This window comes from Mytilus californianus, unplaced genomic scaffold (genome assembly GCF_021869535.1).
Source record: "Mytilus californianus isolate M0D057914Y unplaced genomic scaffold, xbMytCali1.0.p SCAF_5, whole genome shotgun sequence".
NCBI lineage: Eukaryota > Metazoa > Mollusca > Bivalvia > Mytilida > Mytilidae > Mytilus > Mytilus californianus.
The window spans coordinates 32,109,134-32,129,939 of NW_026262701.1; the positions used below are offsets into that span (position 1 = coordinate 32,109,134).

Here is a 20,806-nt window from a genome sequence, read left to right on the forward strand (position 1 = left end):
CTCAATATAACTGTACTATATTCATCTGTAAATAGCACACCACGACTTAACTGTACATCTCCATCTAATTTCTCTATTTTTCTGAACAAATGCCTGACGAAATTTGTGTTCTTCGACAACGATGACAGGTTTTCCTCTATCAAACATTATTTTCTTGAACGATATATCAGACATCTTTACATGTGAAAAACTATTCTGTTACTGAACAATTTATTTCTTGGTGATTTTTTCTCAATTTTGATGAGGGTTGAGTTTAATCTAAAGTTGATAGGTTATTCACAGTACATGTTACATTTATGCTATAGGTAAAAATGTACGGATGAATGTGGCGCAATTTGATTCTATTTATTGGCGCAATTGATATCATCCGAAAAATAAAGAGTGGCGCAATTGATACCTTTTCAAAACTGTAATTGGCGCAAATTGATTCTGCCCATGGAATGGCGGACCAGTTTACTGTAATATACATCCTGTGTACAATTTATATTTGTGTCTGAAAAGACATAATGAACGTTGTTTATCTTGTGCGTGTTCGAAATTATAATTCCACCTGTTAATGAATGATATTCTGATAATTATTATCCACTATTTTTGCTGATAATAAGTTAAAAAAGAAATTTATAAACATGAAAGAAATACTGTTTTGGCATGATTCAGGACCTTTTTTTTTTTAAATATAAGCTTTTGTCGATTGACAAACATGCAAATATAAAGTAATGCAGCACTTATCGTCACTATCAATATTAATTTATTGAAGATTAGAGAGCTCCTTCTATGTCTAATGTCCCTATCTTTATAAAGATTAGGACGACAGGGGAAATAGTCATTGTAAAGGAGCGGAGATAAAGAGTGGCATAGTGAAAAAAAAAATAACCGAATAGAGAACAATATAGAGAATGAGCGACGAAAGGGGAAATAGTTACTGTAAAGGAGCGGAGATAAAGAGAGGCATAGTGAAAAAAAAATGTTTTCTTGACAAAGTTATATTGCTCGCTTTGATATTTTTGGTTATACAAAATCACGCATCGTATACCTAATTGGTATTCAAGTGCACTTCACTTGATGTGTTAAGTTTCTGCATAGCATGGTTAAAAATAATTATGTATCTCATTTGTTATATCGTAGTGTCACTGTGTTTCTTTGTTGAATTTATTTTGTTTGTTAATGATTGTGTAAATAAAAATAAATATGTATGAAAACTTCATACCCGTTTAGTCATTGCCTAGGCGTTTGATTATTGTTACATTTTAAAGATACATATATATATATAGAACCTTTCATACATCTTAAAGTAAAAGATGTGTGTCTGAGTCAAACGACATGAGAACCCTGTAATACTAGTACGAGTATAGCATGTAAAAATTCCTACTCAAAATGGTTGTTTTGGAAAAAAATCTGTTCATACAGATTGACAACTCATGGTCCGACATTCATGTAATATTTGCCACATGACGCTCATATTTCTTTCTACCATCATCGTTTGATTCATCTGCCCCAACAAACAAACAAACGATATTCGATTAGTCTGCTTTGTCTGTTAGAAAGAACCTCTGTATCTCATCCTCAATGGCGCTTATACATCAGGAAACTTAAACTAGTAAAGCTTGTTTCAAGAACAACGAGGTTGGGACGAACTGTTCTAAAATTGTCAATATCAGTAATACATTACTAAGCTATGCCTTTAATTACTACTACTACTGTATTACATGTACTAATTTGGATTATAATTGCGATAGTTTTACGATTGTTTGCACTTGTTAGAATTTATACATCGCCAGATTTATAAATACAAGTTAAAGAATTCCGGTAAAGTAAATTAAACAGATGTGCAATTATTATTAATTGGGAAAATATAACATTTATTTTTTTAATATTAAAAGTTCTATTCTTTTAACTTCATATTTGAATCTTAATGCTAATTGCAAAGAACGTAATCGAAAATTGTTCCATTTTAATATTGTATACACTTCCGGAATTAAAAAAATGAATATTATTTTCAATTAACTTATACAATTTAATTATTGTATCTCTATTGTCATCGGGTATTTAATCTTGGTGTATTAAACACGCAATACTCTTTCTGTTAATCCATACATGATGACAACATTTACACTTGAGGCTAAATTGCTACAAGGTGAAGTTCAAACGAATTGTTTTTAAATTGAGAAATAAACAATGACTTTACCAAATAATATACACACTCTAATCACACAGATTTTGCGTTGAAATGGTAGCCGAAATTATTAATGAAAATAAAAGCGGAAAAAATTTTCAATAGTTATTTTATAAGAAAATCTCAACAATAATTTATGAAATTAATTCGGAAATATTTATATATTTTATATAGGAAGTTTTATTAAATCAATGCAAAACGGTACACGTGTGTTCATTTTCTTTCCTTCTTATAATGTGGTTATTAGCTACGAGAAACGGTCATCTATGCGCTTTTAATTACGTCAAATTTCGATAAGCAATTAAGACTTTAACAGATTTTAGTTTTTCCCAGCATTCAACAAATCGGGTTAAAACGTCACAACCCATAACCCGAATAATCCAGTCGTTATATTACGATCACTACGATCACCCCATTCCTCGAGAAAAGTAGTGGATAGAGGGTGCTGAATTATTCGAGTTACACAACCCACTAACGTATGTCAACCAAAAAAGTTACAAATACTTGATTTTCTCCAAATTTAAAACTTTGTGAATATGTTTTTTATGTGTAGATGAACATATTTAGATGATAAGTAAAAAGTCGCGGATTTTCCCTTTAAATACTACTCGGTACGAATTTGTATCAAAGTTTTTTTAAAGCTACATATTAGTAGGTTGTGTTATTTATAAGTAAAAAAATAATCAAATGAAAATGATTGCATCAATGAATTTAATAAAGAAGCACTGAACAGTTCACCTTTTTATTGTAATATTAATGAAATAAGGCTACGTGCTTCCATTCTATACATTAAATTATTGTTTATGCATTATGAGTAATGCATCAATTGCATTTTAGGTAAAAATATTTAAACCGAGAATATTTGATTAGATTCAGAAAAATAAATATGATTTTTAGGCTTATATTAATATCAGATTGGCACAAAACTGATAAAGGACTACCGAACTAAATGTTCTCGTTTTACTCAAAGCAGGTTCAAATCCCAATTATTACTTATAAATAAATCATGCTTTCATGATTTAAAATATAGAAAAAGTTTACCTGAAACTGAATAGACTCTCCTTACCACAAACTACCAACTTCCTACAAAATTAACATTAAAAAAAACTACTGGAGTAGATGGCATACCAGCAAAAGTAGTGAAACATTGTAAACCGATAATTGTGCCACAGTTAACAACACTTATAAATCTATTCGTAGAAACTGGAGTATTTCCTGATAGACTCAAGCAGGCTCAAGTAACACCACTGCACAAGAAAAACAACCAACTTGACAAAGCCAATTATAGGCCTGTCAGCGTTCTATCATTTTTTTCTAAAATTTATGAAAAGGTTTTTGAAATTCAACTTGGTGATTTTTTTGAAATTATTTTTCATCCCTATCTGTGTGCTTTTAGACGTGGCCATGGGTGTCAGACCACACTGTTACGACTGCTAGAAGATTGGCGTGCAGCATTAGATAAAAACCATTATATAGCTGCTGTTTTAATGGACCTTTCAAAGGCTTTTGATTGCCTACCACATGCAATTCTGCTTGATAAATTATCAGCATATGGTGTCACTTTTCATTCTATTTCACTACTTAAATCTTGTTTGACAAACAGGAAACAACAAATTAAAATAAATAGTATTCTTAGCAGTTGGGCTGACATTCATAAGGGGGGTTCCCCAGGGTTCTATCCTGGGGCCCATACTTTTCAATGTTTTTATCAATGATATTTTCTTATTTATAAAAAATGGAACTCTGTATAATCATGCAGATGACAATACTTTATAATTATGCAGATGACAATACTTTATACTTTATAATTTTATTTCTACTTTGGAATCTGAATCACTCAAACTTATTGAGTGGTTCAAAATAAATAAAATAAATAAAATGCAGGCAAACCCCGACAAATTTCAGGTCTTAGCAGTTTGGAAAGAGACATATAACAAAAATCCATCTATACGTATCCAAAGTGCTGATCTTTCGTGTGAGTCAGCTGTCAAATTACTTGGCATTGACATAGATTATTAGCTAAATTTTGATATTCATATTGGTAAAATATGCAGGAAGGCATCTCAGCAACAAAATATTATGAAACGTTTGGGAGCTTATCTGAACAAGCTAAGTAAGCTTACTATTTTCCATACATTTATTTTGTCAAACTTCAATTTCTGCCCTTTGGCATGGCATTTTTGTACCGAGAAAAATTCAAAAAAATTAGAAAAAGTGCAAGAAAGAGCACTAAGGTTTGTGTACGAAGACCATTCAAGCTCATATCAACAGTTGCTTGAAAAGGCTAAGATGCCTTCACTGCATATTAAAAGACAAAGATCAATGGCAATTGAAACTTTTAATATAGTCAATAAATTAACACCTGTCTGTTTACATGATTTATTAAATGTAAAAGATTGTAAATATTCTTTCAGATATAGTAATATACTGGATACACCGCATGTAAAAACTACACAGTTTGGTAAGAAAAGTTTTAAATTTGCAGCTGCTACTCTGTGGAACAGCCTACCTGACCATTTCAGGACTGAAAACAGGTTTTCTCAATTTAAGAGCCTTATACAGTCTTGGAATGGTTCAAAATGTTGTTGTTCTGCTTGTAGATAAGCTTTTTCATATTTTAGAAGTTGCTCTGACATGTTATTATGCCTTATATTTTTGCATGTGTGCTATATTTTATTTGTGCTTAATTTTAATTGTGCTTAAATTTTAGTTGTGCTTCAGCTTTGGCTTTAGATATGTATTTTAATAGTGCTTTGCATGTATTTCAATATGACTGTGCTGTTATATATCCTATCTGCATGTTGTGTGTTTTAATGTTGTGTTTGTGTTACTTTATATTCGGTAAAAAGCTCTTAAGAGCTTATGTTTGTATTGTTATATGTGAACCGAATCAAAATAAAACTTTCGTAATCGTATTCGTATTCGTATACAGTAAGTGCGAAGATATAACGATTTTTTCTTCTTCTGTTTCTAAAGCCCCCTTTCTAATTATAATCGTTTGTTGTTAATTGAATTATTAAATCTGCTGATCAATATGAGCAATTTTGTCTGGCTTCTTTTAATCAATATGAACTATCGGTCTATCAATAAAAGTACAGCGTTCCAATATCCCGGCGTTGCAAATATTTTAAAAGTTAACCATGTTAACCTGATGAGATTTTTCATTATAATCAAATAATAGGAGAGTGTACAGTATTACATGTAACAGACATCACCATAGATGGAAAGTTATGACCTATTGACATACTACATGTGTAATAACTAACTATTCAGCAATATATTACCTCGGTAAAAAATATTTTTGACATAATAAAAGTGACCCGTTCTGTATAGCTAGCGACTCGTCTACGTGTATACCGTATGCGTCTATATACCTGCATACACAATGAAAAAAGTCTAATCCCTCCCCGTGCCACTCTTTCTCCCTATTCGTTTGTTTCAATTCTAAGACCCCGCTTGAGAAAAGAGAAATAAAACGTAAATCAGCTGTAGGGGAGATAATCGCGAGACATTGACAAAGATTTTCTGAAAAACAATTTTCAGGAAATAGATTTATGTAATTATTGGCTGTGTTTGGATATACGCCTAAGGCAGCCTATGGTTACCCATAGGTATCTTTTGGTACCCATGGTTTGATATTTTGATATATAGAATATCAAACCAAAGGTACCTATGGATAACCATAGGCCACCTCTGGCGTATATCCAAACACAGCCATTGTAAGAGAGATAATCATGGCTGTGTTTGGATATACGCCTAAGGCAGCCTATGGTTACCCATAGGTATCTTTGGGTACCCATGGTTTGATATTTTGATATATAGAATATCAAACCAAAGGTACCTATGGATAACCATAGGCCACCTCTGGCGTATATCCAAACACAGCCTATGTGACATTGGAAAGTGCATCGTCATTTTATTGTGTAATCAGTATGTCAGGTAAATGATGGTATCTACGCATTTCGGTAGATACATGTAAATCTCTAACTTTATATAGGGAAGTTTATCATAACGAACACAATGAAAAATTGCCATCTGTGTTTTATTCATTTATCATCAATGAAGGCGTTTTGAATATAAAAGAAATACGTTTTTATTAGCATGTTCAAAGTAATCTACATGGGCTGTGTTTGGATATACGCCTAAGGCAGCCTATGGTTACCCATAGGTATCTTTGGGTACCCATGGTTTGATATTTTGATATATAGAATATCAAACCAAAGGTACCTATGGATAACCATAGGCCACCTCTGGCGTATATCCAAACACAGCCATTGTAAGAGAGATAATCATGGCTGTGTTTGGATATACGCCTAAGGCAGCCTATGGTTACCCATAGGTATCTTTGGGTACCCATGGTTTGATATTTTGATATATAGAATATCAAACCAAAGGTACCTATGGATAACCATAGGCCACCTCTGGCGTATATCCAAACACAGCCTATGTGACATTGGAAAGTGCATCGTCATTTTATTGTGTAATCAGTATGTCAGGTAAATGATGGTATCTACGCATTTCGGTAGATACATGTAAATCTCTAACTTTATATAGGGAAGTTTATCATAACGAACACAATGAAAAATTGCCATCTGTGTTTTATTCATTTATCATCAATGAAGGCGTTTTGAATATAAAAGAAATACGTTTTTATTAGCATGTTCAAAGTAATCTACATGGGCTGTGTTTGGATATACGCCTAAGGCAGCCTATGGTTACCCATAGGTATCTTTGGGTACCCATGGTTTGATATTTTGATATATAGAATATCAAACCAAAGGTACCTATGGATAACCATAGGCCACCTCTGGCGTATATCCAAACACAGCCATTTACAGCCTTTCCTGATCATTACAGGGAAATATGCAAATGAGTACATGTACCTGGCTTTTAACGTCGAAGAACGGCATACTATAATTTTTATCTTGTTCTCAGGACGATGGTATACCGAGTGGCTCTTTTCTTTGGGTGCAAAGAGTTTTTTTTTATTTATTGATTTAATCAAATGCAATATGATCAGTGTCAGTAAAGATGAAAAAACATACAATAGTGTGGTGGTGGTGTGACGGGAAAGTTTTAATGAATGAAATTTCTATATCAAAGCCGAGCGCTCCACTGACAGTCAAATAATCCATCAGTCTAACTAAAGCGAGCCCGAACTATCCACTACCTCCCCCCGGCCAACCCCAACCCACCGAATATCAAATGGTCGTCCTCTAATACCTTTATCATCAATTCTGATTAATTTCAACCACGAAAAGTTAAATAAAACACAAATCAAAACTAATCAAAACGTAACAATATCAATCTTGATGGACCATACAACAATCAATGAAAGGCATAAAAAGGACAAATCGTTTCTAAGGTAGTCGAATGATATTTCATTTCAAAACGACTGTTTAACAACAAAACATTTGTTTTTAAAACAAAACACACAATATATATTTTCCTTTGTTTTTTTTTTCTTTAAAAAAATCATTTTCGTTCATTACTTGACATTTTTACCGTATTATATTTCTATGCTTTTAAACATACAGATATGAAATTATGTAATTTTGTTTCTTGTCATTGAAATCAAAAATGAATATAGATGATCAGCAAACTTAAACTTAATATTATCATAATTGAGCTGCGTCGGATAAAAATCGACCTTATGCAAGTGCACATATACATGTTCATGTATAAGACTTTCATTGATTTTGGAACATTTAAATACGAAATGAAAGATGAATTTTGGTCTGTTTTGTTTGGTTCTTATAACAACTCAATTTTCAAACAGTTACATACTTTGCATATAGATTTTTCAACCCGAGATAACAGATGTATTGATATTCATTCGCATACGGTCGATTTCTATCCGACGCAGCTCATATTTCACATGTCATCAAAATTCTTAGTGTGCATTTGAGTTAATTGTGACGTCGTGCTTTTGTGAAATAGAACCATTAACCGGATTCTTCCTTCACAACAACCTTATATGTTCCTCATCACTTTCAAGTTGACATGTCATGAAAAACTTCAAGAATGTGATCCAAATATTCCCTTTTTATGACCGTAATGAAAATTATGTGAAAGTTCAGGTAAGAAGGTTGCTTTTTAACTCACTTACTCACTCACTCAATCAAAGGGTCAGTGTAAGAATTTCCCATTACATTACTTGGCGCCCGTCGTCTGTCGTCGTCGTCCGTTACAAAAAATCTTCTCAACTGAGTACTACTGAGCTATATGGAACCAAACTTATCCACAATCATGCTGAGGTTATTTTATTTTTTAAATGTGACCGATTATCCCGCCTACCAGTCAACAAGGCTGCCAAGACTAAGAATAGAACATAGGCGTAAAATGCAAGTATTGTCTATTATCTTGAACACCGTTATACATGTAGATAGAGAAAATCTCACGGCCTGGGGACAGACACGTTCAGATCGTTAAAAGACCCGCCTTCCTTTCGTTTAGACCAAAAACTTTCAGAAGACTCCTTATAGTAGTTATTGCCCTTATAATTAACTCACGATTTTCACCGTTTTTGTGTGGTGTTTTTTTTTTTGCTATTTCGGTTATTTACCTTAAATTATTAAAAGGTGACTGTAAATGCCAAAAATGATCAGCAGGGAATGGTATACAAATAAGTTAATATAAATTATCGAAATCGTCAGTTGGTTCCTATAGGAATTATTGCCCTTGTTAGACCATTTTACACATTCAAGTTTTATTTTTTAAGAAAGAAACTGTTACGGTATATGACAACAGAGACCAAGAAGATATTAAGATTTGAAATTGTCAGTTGACTCATTATATATATACATATATTTATTCAAGATAAAAGGCATGAATTTGACAAACACAATAAATTAAAATGACATACAGATATAGCACTAGACATGAAAAGTTACAGACACTAAAATGATTTACATGGTTACTAAAAGTTATAATTTAAAAAAATTAAAGTATGGAAATTGTCATGATATTTTGATATTTTAATACCTTAGGATGACCCACAAAAGTTATTGAGACTTATTTCCAGTTATAGGAGTTATTGCCCTTGAAAGACGCCTTTTCCATTTTCTGTTATTTTTTCGTTAACTAGAATATAGAAGAGAGAAAATATAAGATGCAAGAATGATCAGCAGGACAAGATCGACAAATCACTCAACACGACCAAAATCGTCTGTTGACTCCTTATAGGAGTTTTGCTCTCTGAAAAACACTTTTTACTAATGTTTGTGTTTTTTGTTGAAACGTTAGTAGATTGAAAGAAACTGTATATAGCGAAATTGACCAGCAGATCTACTATTTAGTCAACAGGTCCGAAATTATCAGTGGACTCCTTGTAGGAGTTATTGCCATTTTACAATTTTTATTTAATTTATCTAGAATCAATAGATAATAGATTTTTGTAAACCATCTGGAGTCGCTGACATCAGTCATATGTCGTCTGCAAACATAAGCAGTTTAATGAAGTATTTTCAAGTTTGAATGGATTTCATTTCATTTCATATTATTATTTTGGAATATCATTTTTATAGATATTAAAAACATGGAGCTGTAGTTATTTGATTGCTTTACAATTCTATCTATTAAAACAAAAATCTATTAACAAACATGGCCGCTGTTGCTAAAAATATAACGTATAGGTCTATCTCCTGCTTAATTTATAAAATAAAAAAATCAGTCAACATATTTTGGAGTTATTGCTCCTGAAATGTCATTTTTGAAGGCAAATTTCGCAGTTTTGGTTGTTATCTTGAAAATTATAACTGATAGAGGGAATTTTTAAAAAGTAACAATGACCACAACAATAAGATCTAGAAATAAGTCAACTGGTAGAAATCACAAGTAATAGCTTTTCTAAAAAGCTTGCCGTATTTTAGCTGCTTATACATGTATTGAGATCGGTGGTTTGTGGGTATAGGGTTTTTTATTGGAATCTTGAACTCCTAGCATTAGAATATATAGTTTCTTTTTACTCCTGGTTTTTGATTTGAGTTGTAGTATTGGTGAATCAGGGTTATCATTGAAGGATGCTTGATAGTCACATATGATAATATATATATATGGTTTGTAATAGCTAAAGTAACGATACAAACACTTTTTTGTCTGTTTTGTGGAATATGATTGTTTACTCTTTATGACAATGCAAGTAGATTTAACATGCATACTGTGTCTTGACAGTTATGTAATAGTTAGCAAGGTTATAATCAAGTTGATAAGAAAAACGTATTATTTACTTTTAAGGATTACTGCTAGACAAAATGGACTACCAGTGGCAGATCTAGAAATTTTCATAAGAGGGGGCCAGCTCCAGTCATGATTCAGTGATTCACTACATGTATATGATCAACCAAAATTTTTCCACAAAAGGGGGGGGGTCTCCTGAAAAACTCTCTAAATCCGCCTCTGACTACTATAGTTGGCCGTTCGAATATGAGAATATTACATGTTATATGTATAGAAGACAGTGGTCTCTTTAGCCCCAATTAGAAAGGCGCCGCACCCTGGGTGCCCTTAGCCATGCCCTGGGTGCCTTCAGTTGCGCCCCTCCCCGACGCCTTTTTCCAAGGGGGGGGGGGGGGGAGAATAGTAAGTTTATTTCGCTTCTTTTGGTTAATAGTGATCTGATGTATGAATGTGTATTGCCATGTTTTATGAACATGTAGTATGAATGACTTTTCTAATGCAAATTTTATAGAGCAAATAATTAAAACAACAACTAATGCATCTTTATTAACAACATATACAGTAAAAAAAAAGTGAACTCGTGATAAACACAGAAACGTAGACAAAAGAAATGAGACGTGCCTTTTCCTATCATAAAAAGTGCCCTGCCCTTCACTGGCACCCTGCCCCTTTCTATTTCTAGCTGGAGCACATCAAGTGATGAATATCTCATCTGGCTTTTGTCTTAGAAGAAGCAATTAGTTTTGAAGGTACAGGTTAAGTGTTGTTATTACTAATTTCCAGATGTAGTATAACTGTAAGAAGATGTTTTGTGGTAATGGATTTGGAATGAAATATTAATTGCAAATATTTTTCTAGAACATGTTGTCAGCTGGCTTCTTATATTTTTTATAATTTTGTTGCAGTTTGTAATCTTGACATTTTTTTTGTAAGTTCTATAGATGAGAGCTTCATATTGGTATTATCATTTAGTGCTTTATATTTGGTTGCATGTGTAAGCATATGCTTTTGTTAGTTGAAATATTTATATCTTCATTTCTGATGGCAACAAGTCCATGTAATACATAGATCTATAGTCAGGATTATTAGTAAGCGATAGTTGTTTTTTTTGTTTATGTTTATTGTCATGATTGATATGGACTATATAACTTGCTGTTTGGTGTGAACCAAGGCTTCATGTTGAAGACCGTACTTCAACATATAATGGTTTACTTTTACAAATTGTGACTTGGATAGAGAGTAGTCTTTGGTACTGATATGACATTCTGATATATCTATCGACAAGATTGAGAACACTTTTTTTTGTAATAAAACATATTTAATTCTATGATATCATATTCAACAATTTATCGGTAATTTGTGCATTTTTCCTTTGATGTGTACTCTCTGATAATGTCAGTATCAGTTGACTGGTCGTGATATATAAATTATTGGGTCAGTTCGCAATTGACATGCTCAGGTGCGCTGTTTCAGGATCTTCTTTCCCCTTTCATTCACAAAATCATGCATGATTTTTTTTTTGCAGAATAGCAAGAGTGTTTTGGTGAATGAAACTCTTCTCATATTGTTTGAAAGTTTCAGTAAAGTTAGTTTTGCCTTTTTGACAGATTGTGTGAAAATTCGAACAAAATATGAATAAAAAACCCAATAAACTTTTAAAAAACGCACCATTATTAATAGCTTTCCTTGCTTATTCACAATGATGTACAAAATGTATAAATATATCATCCATGCTATTCCGATCTGAGTTTTTATTCATACATAGTCTGTTGCTGTTCCAACTTCCAAGTAGTCTTCTTTTTCTGTTTCTTGAGAAGTATTTGTTTTACCTGTTCAGTCACTTTAAAGTGTTACAATTAATATTTAGACGCAACACAGAATAGTGACCAAAAAGGTACTGCTATCATATGAGAGGAGCTAGAAAAAAAAATGAAATGTACACATTATCAACATTTTTGTGGGACCATCAAGATGTGGTTTCATTGACTTTTTTGTCAATATATAGACAGATATTCATAGACCAAATAACAAATAAGCAACAAATTCAAAAGTAGATGTAGGATGAATTATAGAAAGAAGGGGTACCCAGGGGCCCGAAACTTGACAAGGTTTGATTTGGAACAAGTAATATGTCTGCATTAACATTAAATGTAGGTTTTAAAAGGGGGACCCAGATCGCCTTTCCCTAAATCCTTTTCTGAAATTAAAGGTAACCGCATATTTCTGGGCGCAGTTGAAAAATAAATGAACATGACTTTGAAAAAGCAAGAATATTAAGCTGAAAGAAATACCGGTAGACCAAATTTGGATGACATCTATTAAAATATTTGAAATAATTATGAAGTTGACAAGAAATGAACTTGTTCAGATAATATACAGTCAGCCTACAGACTTGTTGCTTCCTCAAATGTCTGCTTACACAGTCATGCTTTCCTAAAATGATTTGTAATGTGATGGTTTTCATAATGAATGATGAGCAAACATAGATTATGCCGTTGGTTTTCTCGTTTGAATTGTTTTACATTGTTATTTCGGGGCCTTTTATAGCTGACTATGCAGTATGGGCTTTGCTCATTGTTGAAGGCCATAAGGTGACCTATAGTTGTTTATTTCTGTGTCATTTTGGTCTTTTTTGGAGAGTTGTCTCATTGGAAATCATACCATATCTTCTTTTTTTATATTATAATGACAAGATAAATGTTATGTTACCCACCCAACTAAGTAAAATATATATCTTCTCGTTGAACTTCTAAAACAACGATAAATCTGCTGATTCATATCATATCATTCAATGTTGTCAGATGCTATGTGAAAAATAAAGAAATTTACTTTAATGTATGCTTCCATTATATTCGGCATTGTTATTCAGTTATGTCCAAAGCAGAACTTATGAAAGGCATGCAATAATTTATTTTCAATAGATGCATTTGAAAAATTTGTTTTCGGCACTAGTAAAGCGACGTCTATGTTCATGATGTCACGTGATCATCTATATCATGTATATATATAATAATATTTCATTAGAGTTGATTTATTAAAGATTGCTTTGAATCCTACTTATTGCTATTTGTCTGCAATTACTGGCCATCACAAAGGTTCACGTAAAATTTTGACGTCATAATACAAAATATCTGACGCCATAATGGAAAAGTGATTGTAGTATGATGTCAATGGTTGAAGCAGGACAGATTCTCAGGTCAGCTGGGACAGAATTCCATAGAGCGATTAGGTGTATGGTTATTATATATGGGTACTATGTTCAGGAGGATGAATTCTAATATATATAAGTAAAATACCTGTTCGGTTTTGGATTAACATCCTGGATCTGGATTTCCTTATCAACCACCATCATTGTTAATGCATCCAAGTCATAAACTAGAGCCTTTATACATAGTCAGTTCGATCTGCCAATATCACATATTACAAATACTTATACAAATACAGCCGTTAGATTAAACTCAGCACCATTGTATATTGAACAGATATATCATTGTTAAGGAGGGGTATTTGCGAAAAATACCAGTCGAGAGAATGTTAAATTTCACGAGCCGTAAGGCGAGGGAAATTCATTCTCAAGACTGGTATTTTTCACAAATACCCCTCAAGAACATGCTATATCTGTTTAATTACACCGAATGTTAACGTTCAAAAACGCATTGATGATCGTGACGTTACAAGCGTCCAGTCGGATAGAGTATTTTTTGGCAAATACCACGGCAGAGAGGGTAAAAAAGGCATATCCTTTTTACATATACCCCGGCTGCGTTAAAAAATGAACGATATTTATTTGATTAAAGCAAGGATTTGTATACTATCACTATACAAATCCTTGATAAAAGTAAATTGTTGAAAAATACACTGGCTATCAACCAATCAAAACCCAGGATTCTACATAAGGTGTAATTATGATGATTATGCTCATTCAGATTTGAAAAGGTTAGCAAATAGCAGCACCATCTGAAAATGGGAAACCTTGATTATCTCGAGCATGTGAGTCAAAGCAAATAGTAATTATCATCACGACGAAATATACTTATTGTAAGACCTGATACATTGTACATTGTAATGTGAACAAATTAGAATTGGATTTATCTATATCAAACATTTGTCAAATGCAGTTCTCAGTGCTGTTGATATATCAATTAACAATGACTGCTGAGCGCCACTGTGTAGATCCAGAAAGGGGGGCCTATATAATCAACCAAGGGGAGGGGCGGCCCCAGCCCCCAGCCCCACTTTTGGATCCGCCTGGGGTGTACGACGACTCCAAAGAATAAATCATCATGTACGAGTACATTAAACTGTCTACCCTACATGCGAACATCATTTGGGACCTCGCTGTGCTGCAAGTATCTTGGGTTTTCAGGCATATTAATTCAAATTGCTCATTGGACATTGCTGCCTTTTTTAATTTCATCTATAGATCTATAGTCGTAGACGTCCAGCTAGAGGGGTCATTAAACAAACTATAGTGCACTGAAACCCTTGCCCATAACTAAAAAGGGATGCTTGGTGTTTGCTTCCTTGCACACACGCAACAATATTACTCACCTTGTTTGTTTTCTATTCTTCTAAGTTTTAATCAGCTGTTTATCGGCAATTGTCTGTTTTGTTTACATCAGAAATCAATGAAGCGGTGAATACGCGGGGAAACGAAAGGACATCTTCGTATCAATACGGTAAATTCCGTGATTTGAATATTTTCTAATCAATATGTTCAAGCAATGAAAAATGTGAGGATAACATGTTTAATCATAGAGCACACGTTTTGTGTATTTACTATTGAAAATTATAGTTTATGAAGAAATATAGCAAAATATGTTTCAATACGCACTATAAAGTGAAGATTAGATGTATTATTGTTTTGTTTTTGAAAGAACATTAATAATCCATAATTACACACCTTTGTACCAAAATTGCAACAAAATTTCAAGATAACATAAATTTCATCATCACAGAATGATATTATTTGCTCAAATTGACAGGGCTTCGTGAACTAAATTTGGCTTAAATTATGATAGCAATTGAACACTTCATTATAGTTTCTACCGATGACCTACTATCATGATTTTTATCTGACCCCACTTACGGACGCGTTGACATATAATGCATACAACTCAATAATAGCCAATCAGACGTTAAGATATCCTTCACTTCCCCCAGAAGCAGCCTGGAAGCAGCTGAGATGCAGCCATTTAATGTTATTTATAACCAATGAGATACCGTTAACAGATTAACCACATTCCAGACGTCCAGCCTCTGACTAATCAGACCGTATCACCATGGTGATACGGTAATCAAAGGACCCATTGTAGGAGTTATTGCCTTTAGATGGTGAATTTTACCTTTCTTGCATTTCTAATGAAACTATAATTGTTGATACAGAGAATGTTTCGATAGTAAAAATGTTTAACAAAATATGGTCTAAAATTAACATAGACGAATCGCCAATTGGCCCCTTAGAGGAGTTACTGCTCTTGAAAGACATTGAACTCATTGTTTGCGTTTTTTGCAGAAACTATAATAGATACAGAGAAATGTTTGCAGAAACCATTATAGATAGAGAAAATGTGTAAAAAGCAAAGATCTTATGATTTTATTTTATTTTTTGCTGTTTTTGCACAAACTATAAACAGTCATCATGGTTGAAATTATCAACCAACTCTTTATAGAAGTTATTTGTACTTAATGATGATTTTTATCCATGTTTTACATTATTTTCAAAAACTATCATGACTATAGGAGTTACAGAGAAACTTCAAAAGAAACAAAAAAGATCAGCAAAAGAGCTACATGTAAGTCATCATTGCCAAGTTGTCACACTAATTACGGATTTATTGCCATTGAGTGACGTTTTTATCTTAAAAACTTTAATAAACACGCATCAACTGTAAACAATAAAAATGATCATCAAAACAAGACTTTCAAAAGATCTACAAATAAGCAAACATATCTGATTGCAATGAAGGAAAAAATTATCCAAATGGCATATGTTTACCAAGTGGTCGATTCAGGTTCTGTGGAGCCTCTTGTTTAGTTTTATAAAACATCCGTAAATGTTTTGCCTTCATGGTTTACATATTTTTGGAATAATGTTTTAACAATTATACTATTTGAAGTTCTACTATATTTTCTAAATCCAAACAATGTTCGAGGCCTTACGGTTGCCTATTATTGCTTACATCTACTTCATTTGAACTTTGGTGGATAGTTGTCTCATTGGCAATCATACTACACCTCCTTATTGTTATGTGTTGTTGTTTTTTTTTGTGGGGGGGGGGGGGGGGGGGGCTTCAAATATGCTCAATAATCTATTATTAATGATAGAACTGAATAATTTACATAGAAAGTTAGTAAAAAGTAAAATAAAATAAATGCCGAACTCCAAGGAAAATTCAAAACAGAAAGTTATTTAACAAATGGCAAAATCAAAGCTCAAACACATCAAACGAATAGAAAGCAACTGTCATATTTCTGACTTGGTACAGGCATTTCCTTATGTAGAATATGGCATAATGCTTCCTAATTATTAGATTTAGATTTTGTTCCATTTTTCTGAATATAATGGTGTAAACAATGGAAGATTGAAAAAAATTGGCTAATACTCTTAACAATGTTTTAGCTACTGTTTTTTTTTTATTATGCCATGCCAAATCATATCTAAGTCACTGCTTTTTGTCATTTTGTAACTGTTTGTTTTGACGTGCTTTATTTCTGAAATATTACAGGTTTATCTGTCCCTTTAAAAATAAATGTTGTTCTTATTTAAAAATTCAGTTGATATATGAGTTTCAAAGGCAGTATCCATCTTATCAGGAATTCTCTGTTCTTTAAAATGTTTATAAACAGTTTTAAATCAGTAAACTGTTGATATTAATTTCAGTAAAATTTGACATGTACATGTGAGTGTTTACGCAATTCAATGGTCAATATAAATTAGATTTCAAAGGGACATAACTCTTGCAGTATTAGTTGATCTGTGCTGATTTTTGAAATCGTCCCATACATTGCTGATATTATCATTTGATATACATTTCATAACAATCCTACAAGAAATGTAGGTATGAGAGTGTAAACTAACAATGCAATTTTCAATATTATTAATATTTCCAAGAGGTATGACTCCTTTAAAAATAGTTTTGCGTACCAGTTCTCAAATTTGTACTGTAAGACATTGCTGATATGAACCTTTGACAAATGCATTTTCGCGCAAATGGACATGTCATTTTTACTCTTATTTTTTTTCACTGGTATACTGCATTTGTAGTTTTGGAAACAAATCATGATGATATACTCTGAATTCCGTTCAAAATTCTTAACTGGACAGAAAGAACAGTGTAATCTAGAAATTACAACATTTTTTCTATTTTTAGTTTGTATTGTAGGCTGAAAAAATGGGAATTCCAAGTATAAACAATCTTGCAAAGAAGAACCCAAGCTTTTGGAAAATATCTGACTTTCAAGACATAGGACTGGTGATCGCTGGTAACTGTTTAGTCCAATTTCTGTATAAATATCCAAATATTGATACCATTGGAAATTATAATGAATACGCCGAAAAGGTAGAAATGTTTTTTAAGTGGCTTCTTAAACGCAGGATAACACCTTTTGTGGTTTTTGATGGCGCCCTTGATATGGATAACAAGGATATCGGAATTGTATTAGGCAAAACTAAACATCGTATTGATAAACCGGAAGAAGGTACGCCAGTTCTTGCCATTCTTACTTTTATTAACATACTAGACAAACTTAGAATCAACTACTTAAAAAGTGATTTTGAAGCTGATAGAGACGTTCAAAAATTAGGTAATGATTTGAAATGTCCGGTTTTGTCGTCTAATAGTGACTTTTTTGTCTTTGATGTCCAGTTCGGTTACATACCATTTGATTCACTACCGTTTAAATCAATTTTGACTGGAGTAAATAAATCCTCCGTTGAAATCAAAATATATTTCATTCAGAACTTATTGAAAAAATTTCCTTATTTAACGGATAAAATGGCGCTATTGGCGACTGCGCTCGGTAACGATACCTTTGTTAAAGATTCAAAAGCTCTACAATTTGCATACCATACTGATAATTTTAGACTTCCCGAGTGTATGGCCATAACTTCAGATGTGTTTGAAACGCCATGTGAACGTAATGAACCCTTTTTTATAACAACGAGAAAGGTTTTATACTGGATAAGTCGTTGCAAAGATGTTGAAAGGGGGAAAAGACAATTGCAATATTACTGTAAGGAAGACAAGAACGAAGAGGAAAGACTCTTCCGTTCCCTAGAGGTATATACAGAAACCGGGAAATATACGAGTTATAACCTTTATGACCTCATTCATAGAAGTGATGCGAGGAGATTTTGTCGATCATCATTTCCATTTGGTATTAGAAAGTGGATAATTGAACATCACCGCAGGGGTAAAATTCCAAACTTTGCAATGAATACATTAATACACAAGAAAAACATTTTCACGTGTCAATTAGAGGGCACACATGAAACCTCCTCCCACGACTGCAGTCTGTCAATTCGAGAGGTTATATATGCATTATTGGTAGGAACTGAAACCAACATTACAGAATATGATCGACAAAAAGGGAGTTTATGCAAATTCTCAAGAAAGGGAGTTATAAGCACTACAGGAGTACTCAAAGATTTGCATGTACCGGACATGTCGTCTGCAGTAAAAATCAAAATTTTAAGTACGGCTTTGTGTTGTTCAGTACCTTCTAGTAAAACAAGTGGACAACTCGATCAAACACGCCTATTTTTGATGATTACAGCATATTGGGCAAGAGTCGCTGAACCGTCTATTAACAATAACTTCATCAAATCTGTTCTTATTTGTTACATTTTATTTTCTGCAAGACACAAAGAATTTCAACCTGGAACCAAAATTATTCGAAGGCTTGAAAACTTGCACTCCGAGGCAACAGAGTTTGCTGATGGACATATAAAATCGTACCGAGATTTCATACTGAATATCATATACACATTTGCACAGTTTCAGTCTTGTATTTTATATACAACACATCTTAACAGCCTTTTACAATGTCCACTCGAAAATGTTAATCCTACTATTGTTTTCAATGGTTCATTTCTACACAAAATGTATTATATCCTGAATGAGAAGAATGAAGATATTATTGCAAAACATTTATATGGATGTAATGTTTTTGTATGGTTTAACCAGATGTTATATTTTTTACAAGAGAACGTTTGCATAAACAATAGTGCATAAGCTGCAGTGAAAAAAAACGTTCTTGTTTTACTTGTTTGCCTTTCAATTTGAAAAAAAATATTCTCTTTAAACTATATGTACTTAAGGGTGAGTTTCAGAAAATCAAAAATGCGAATTAGAATAAAACGGAAAAAGAAACTTTCATTTACAAATCTTTTCATTGTATGAGATGCTCTCAATCTAAGTTTTAACGTATAGCTGCTTGAGCAAGTGATTAGATTGTGTATGTACACGTGGTTGCATTTGATGTTGTTTCTGTTTGGTGAGCCTATAGTAAGAAGACTTAGATAAGATTTGTCAAAGCCGGGTCAAACATTATGACATCGGTAATGGGTCCTATACAACATGTACAAGTTTTCAGGACAGGTTTGACGTATTTGTCGTCACAAAATGATGATACAGAATTTTACGAATAACTAAAACATTGAGGATGGTACAGGCACAGGGTTGACCGAAAAAGGAAAACACCGAACCAGTTTTCCCGAGAACATTTGCAGTATATTTAAAAATAATTGAATAGCTTGAATGACCATGAGCCACTATATATTAATTATCTCAGTTGTTTATAAAATTTAACTACGAGTACCTGGTTTAGAGGTATATAAATCATAAGACCCACCAATGGGAGATTTTTTCCTATCATCCCTTGCAAGTATTTTTTGTTTTTTCTTATAATGTGTAAAAGGTCATTTTTGTCTTGCCTGCAACGAAAGTAGCACAATGCGAAACATAGGGATTTCAACGCGACGGCGGCGTAGACTACTTGTATATAGCATTATGTTCCAGATGCCTTATGTTACAGAGTTTGTCTGTCATAATATTATGTCCATTATCCTTAACCTCATTTTCTATTTTTAACGCCTGAATATATAAATTTGTCAGTACCGATAAGAACAGTTTTCAAAGAACTTACTACGGTGTTAAATTGAAAACCTTTAAGAATAAGTTTATTCAAAGGATCAATGAGGTAACATGGGTCGTATCTAAATTTTGACATCTCTGTTAATTCCTAAAAAAAAAAACCAAAGTAAACAAATACTATTAATAGTTGTATTCGAAATTGAAATATTGAAAAAAATAGGGGTCTCACTTTTTTTCTGTTTAAATCATTTAAGTCTGAGTGCTGTTTGAAAAAAAAAAGATTTATCACGACAGTTCGCTTAATTTGTCCTTTTTTGTTGTTTTATACGTACATTTTTGACGTTTAGATAAAAAAGAA

The 20,806-nt window shown here is 32.8% G+C and overlaps 1 protein-coding gene across 5 annotated transcripts in view; it reads left to right on the forward strand.

Annotated features, from left to right (window-relative positions):
• The window catches only part of LOC127700346 (protein asteroid homolog 1-like), a 35,880-nt gene extending 16,149 nt beyond the window's left edge, over positions 1–19,731 (forward strand). The window contains exons 2-4 of one of the 5 annotated variants that reach the window (XM_052203771.1): positions 4,588–4,634; positions 9,261–9,392; positions 17,737–19,731. In XM_052203771.1, the coding sequence (XP_052059731.1) occupies positions 17,746–19,587 (1,842 nt within the window). In that variant the 5' untranslated portion in view covers positions 4,588–4,634; positions 9,261–9,392; positions 17,737–17,745 and the 3' untranslated portion in view covers positions 19,588–19,731. Of the gene's footprint in view, positions 1–4,516; positions 4,635–9,260; positions 9,393–15,653; positions 16,147–17,724 lie in introns of those variants that run through there. The other 4 variants (XM_052203772.1, XM_052203770.1, XM_052203769.1 and 1 more) reach the window with 4 other exon arrangements.
• The last annotated feature ends 1,075 nt before the right edge of the window (positions 19,732–20,806 follow it).